General features: G+C 40.9%; 1 protein-coding gene across 3 annotated transcripts in view; it reads left to right on the top strand.

Moving 5' to 3' along the window:
• LOC122551439 (von Willebrand factor C domain-containing protein 2-like) overlaps positions 1-4,555 on the top strand; it is a 36,051-nt gene extending 31,496 nt beyond the window's left edge. For all 3 annotated transcript variants that reach the window (XM_043693347.1, XM_043693344.1, XM_043693345.1), the window contains one exon: positions 3,595-4,555. In XM_043693347.1, the coding sequence (XP_043549282.1) occupies positions 3,595-3,746 (152 nt within the window). In that variant the 3' untranslated portion in view covers positions 3,747-4,555. The remainder of the gene's footprint in view (positions 1-3,594) is intronic.
• The last annotated feature ends 644 nt before the right edge of the window (positions 4,556-5,199 follow it).

The raw sequence follows: 5,199 nt of genomic DNA, 5'->3' as shown, positions 1-5,199 counted from the left end.
CGTTGACCACGTCGGGGGGGAAATTGCGGTCCTTGAAGAAGGAGGCCATCTGTGTTGTACGTATTTTGAACTGGTCCTCCTGGGAGCAGATGCGGCGGAGACGAAGGAATTGGGAGAATGGGATGGCGTTTTTACAGGGGGCAGGATGGGAGGAGGTGTAGTCCAGGTAGCTGTGGGAGTCGGTAGGTTTGTAGTAGATGTCCGTGTTGATTCGGTCGCCTGAGATAGAAACAGAAAGGTCACTCAGCTCCTGGTCTCATTACATCTTTGGTTCGAATATATCAGTAGAGCTGAATTCCAAACATCAAATGAGAGTGATCGACTTTGACATCATTTGATCAAGTGTGGCATTAAGGAGCCCGAGCAAAACTCGAGTCAGTGCGAATCAGGGGGAATTCTAATGCTGGTTTGAGTCATACTCAGCATGAAGGAAGGCTTTTGTAGTTCTTCAAGGTCAAATATCAGTGTCAGGAAACTCTACAGGAGTTCCTCATGGGAGTGCTCTCGGCCTTGCCATTTTTATCTATTTCTTCAAGACTTTAGGGATAGTTTGCTTGAGTTTTTTGAGGACATAAGTAAAAAGATCAATGAGGGCAGAGCAGTAGATGTTGTCTACATGAACTTTAGTAAAGCCCCTAAACAAGGTTCCACCTGGTAGACTGGGTAGCATAGTTGGATCACATGGGATTCAGGGAGAGCTTTTCAATTGGGATGCAAAATTGGCCTGACAGTAGGAGATAGAAGTGGTGGTGGAGGATTGTTTTTCAGACTGGAGGCCTCTGATCAGCAGTATTGCGCAGGGATTGGTGCTGGGTCCACTGTCGTTTATCATTGATGAGAATTTAGGAGGCATAATTGGTAGGTTTGTGGGTGACACCAACATTGGTGGTATAGCCAACAATGAAGGAGGTTATCTAAGATCACAAAGAGATCTTGATCAAGTCGGCCATGGGTTGAGGATTAGCAGATGGACTTTAATTTGGATAAATTCAAGGTGTTGCATTTTGATAAAGCAGACAAGGGTAGGACATATACAATTAATGATAAGGCACTGGAGAGTTTTGTCAAACTGACAGACCTTGGGTTTCAGAGTTATAGTTCTTTTAAAAGTTACATCACAGATAGGCAAGCGCTTAAGAACTCATTTAGCATGCTTGCCTTCATTGCTCAGACCATTTAGTATAGGAGGTGGAATGTTATGTTGAGGTTGTAGAGGATGTTGGTGAGGCCACTTTTGGAATACTATGTGCAGTTCTGGCCACTCTGCTATAGAAAGGATATTATTAAATTGGAGAGGATTCAGAAAAGATTTACCAAGGTGTTGAGTTATAAGGAGAGACTGGATAGACTGGGACCTCTTTCACATAGGAGGTTGAGGGTTGACTTTATAGAGGTTTGTAAATTCATAAGGGGCAGAGATCAGGTGAATACTTTTCCCTAGGGTGTGGAAATTCAAAACTACGAGACATATTTTTAAGGTGAGTGGAGAAAGATTTAAAAGGCATCTCAAGGGTAACTTTTTCACATATATGATTCGTATGTGGAACGAATTGCCAAAAGAAATCTTAGATGCAGGTACAATTGCAACATTTGAAAGACATTTGGGCAGGTGCATGAATAGGAAAGATTTAGAGAGATATAGGCCAAACTCAGGTAAGTGGGACTAGTTTAGTTTGGGAAACTTGGTCAGCTTGAACAAGTTGGACCGAAGGGTTTGTTTCCATGCTATATGACTCCATGCTATATCATCCAGACAGAAATGGAATGATCACTAATGATTATACAAGTTAGTGCAGATATACTGAAGCTGTCCATGTCCATTTATGGAAAGGCCTGGACAACATGTTGCCTCAGATGGAACACTTTAGCTATGAGGAGAGACTGAATCAGCTTTGGAGCAAAGAAGGTTGGTTGGGGGATGGGGGACTTGATTGAGGTGTTTAAGATTATGAGAAGCATGGACAGGGCGGATAGAAAGCAACTATTCTACTTAGTTGAAGGTCCATAACAAAAGGGCACAGTTTTAATGTGGATAGTAGGGGGTTTAGAGAGGATTTGAAGAAAAATGTCTGCCTGCAGTGTGGTAAGGGCCTGCAATACGCTGCTTGGGAGGATAGTTGAGGTGGGTAGCCTTTAAATAATATTTGGATGAGCACTTGAAATTTCAAAACATTCGAGGCTATGGGCCTAGTGCTGGAAGGTGAAGCTAATGTGGATTTAGTGTAATTTTGGGGGTAGAGACTTAACGGGCTTAAGAACCCCTTCTGTACTATATGATTCTATGAACATCCTAGCTTGGGCAAATATGTTGTACCAGAAATACCAAGTAATTATCATCTCAACCATCTCTCCATGATGATCAATGCTGTTACCTTTGCTCAATCCCCCACGATCAACAAAGTGGAGTTACCATTGATCCCAGAAACTGAACTGGATTTGTCCGGTGGCTCAGAACTCTGTGACTCACCTCCTGACTCCAATGAATCTGTCTGCTGTTTACAAGTCATGAATGTGATAGAATGTTTCCTACTCTCCTGGATGGGTGCAGCTCCAACAACACTCAAGAAGCTCAACACCATCCAGGACAAAGCACCCAGCTTGATTATCACCACGTCCACCATGTTCAACATGCACTTTCTTCATTAATGTCACACACTGCTCTGATGGTATGTCATTTGCAAGATGCACTGAAGTAACTCACCACTGCTCTTTTGTTGGCACTTCTGAACCTACCTTGAAGGACAAGAGAATAGATGCAAGGGCATACTACCATCTGCACAGTCCCCTACAAGTCACACACCAACCTGACTTGTATCTATATCACCATTCATTCATTATCACTGGGTCAAAATGCTGGAACTGTTTTCCTAACAGCACTGTGTGTGTATCTAGCCCTCCATAGACTGCAGCTCACCATTCATTCTCAAAGACAGTTTGGGATGAGCAGTAAATGCTGATCTAGTCTGCAACACCCACATACTATGAATGATGAATTTAAATAATTCATAACTATTTTAGCAACACTTGGATCAATGTCTATACATGAAATGTGCCTGTGAACAAAACTCCAAGTTGTGATATTCAGATGTATCTGCTTATATGACTAAATTCAGAATAAAGAATAAACTAATGAGGGATTAAAACAAAAGTCTTTCAATTTAATAGACCATCAAATCACTATTTAATTATATATGCTAAAATAAATTTTGAATGGCTGTTCTGTGCAAAATTAAACAGTTAGAGGGTTAAAGACCAATTTATAAAGTAAAACCATATCTGTATTTTGATTTCATTACCCATATTAAGATATTTATGACTTTACTGAAACATCTTGAATATAAAAGTGCTTCAAGCAGGAGAAAGCATTTGCTGAATCTGGAGATAAGCACAATGGATATCTATAAAGAGGCAGGCTGTGATATTTTATATACCCTAAGCATCAGCCTGGCATTTATGCAGATGTGACTTATTAGTTTTTATCTCCAGTTTTCGGTTTTCACACTTCAGATTTGCAGTTTTTAATTTAGCGATGTAGTGATTGCCCCTGTTACTAACACTCGGTGCCCCGGTGCATCTGCTTACTTTTTTGTTTAGGTCCCAACTGTTTTGCAGGTTCTACAATAATCCCAGCAGGGAAGGAAGTGAAAGTAGATGACTGCACCATATGCTACTGCTCACAGAATGGGGACTGGTGGAAGACAGAGCGACAGGCTACCTGTGTCAAACGCGAATGTGAACGCCTGTGACCTGGATGATGCAGCAAACTGTTCCACCGATAACTAACTGCCAGCAAAGCAGCACCTTTGTGTGCTGTATAGCCAAAAAAAAAATTGCCTAGCTCTACCCATTGCAATAGTCACCAGAAGATTTAGATTCCTGGTGCAAACACTGTTTGGTGAAACACTATTTTTTTACATTGTCAATCATCTCAATCTACCTGTGAGTGCCATTTCTTGTCGAAGATTAAATTGACTTTTTGACTGCTGATTACAGAGACGTTTTCACTTTGCAATTTTTACGTCTGTTGCTGTTGCTTCTTGTCTCATCTGAAGGATTTCTCCTTGTTCTTGACTCCACTGCCCATTTGCACTTAACCATTAGAGGCTGTTTGCAGGCAAACTGTGATACATTTAGAAATTTTGGATTTAGTTTAGCTGTGATTTTCTCTGCATTTTGCTGTCTGCTTCATCTTCATTTGACAATTAACTGAGGGAAGTTGTCACAGGAAAAGACTGTTCATTTTATAGTCTTATACACTGATGTTGTGCCTGAAAATGTAAATGAGAATATTCCAATGAAAATAATTTACAATGTGGAATTATAGCGCAACTGTACTTAGTGTGGTAAATAAGCATATATTATAAAATATATTATTTTGTTAAATATAAATTGTGACATTCTGCAGAATGCGTTTTAGTTGTCCTTTTTTATATGAAATGGCGCAAAGTGGAAGACACAGATTGTTTACTGCTACAGCTGCTGATGTTGCACTATTGGATAATTAGTGGAGAGGAATACAGCCAGACCTAAATTTGACCCAGATACATGATCAATGATGTGAAAGTGTAAATTGTGGCTCAGTGGCTAGCATTCTCCCTTTGAGTTGAAAAGCCATGGGCTGTGCAATAACTACACGTAGGCCGATATCCTGTCACTAAGTCACCATTTATTTACACGTTTAGTGTCCTTGACACTGATCCAGCTCCTTCAGAGCCAGCTCTCAGGGTGAACTGGATTTCTGGGAAAAACGTCTCAGGACTATGTCTAAGAACTCTAAGTGCCTCTTTCATGTTATCAGCATGTCATCTGGATAAATGGCGACCTGGGGTATACCTTGTAAAATGTTCTCCATTGTCAGCTGAACAATCGCACAGACTAATGATACCCCAAGTGGCAGTCTCTTATGTATTGATACAAACTCTTAAGAATGTTTATTGTAGCATGCTTCTGAGAATCCTCGTCTATCTGCAGTTGCAAGTAAGCGCAATTTATGTCCAACTTTGTGAAGGACAGCGCCCTGGTAGCTTTGTGTGTAAGTCCTCAATGCAAGGGACTGGGTATTTAACCAGCTGCAAAGAGCGGTCTACAGTTTGTTTAAAATTCCCACAAAGGTGAATCAACCAAAGGCTTCACAATTGGTACGACTTATGCTGCCCATTCCACAAACTGGACAGGGTTTGATGATTCCCTTCGCATTCC

This window comes from Chiloscyllium plagiosum, chromosome 7, assembly GCF_004010195.1.
Source record: "Chiloscyllium plagiosum isolate BGI_BamShark_2017 chromosome 7, ASM401019v2, whole genome shotgun sequence".
NCBI classification, from domain to species: domain Eukaryota; kingdom Metazoa; phylum Chordata; class Chondrichthyes; order Orectolobiformes; family Hemiscylliidae; genus Chiloscyllium; species Chiloscyllium plagiosum.
The sequence above is the reverse complement of the archived record's forward strand: the minus strand, read 5'-3'. Positions and strand labels throughout refer to the sequence as shown.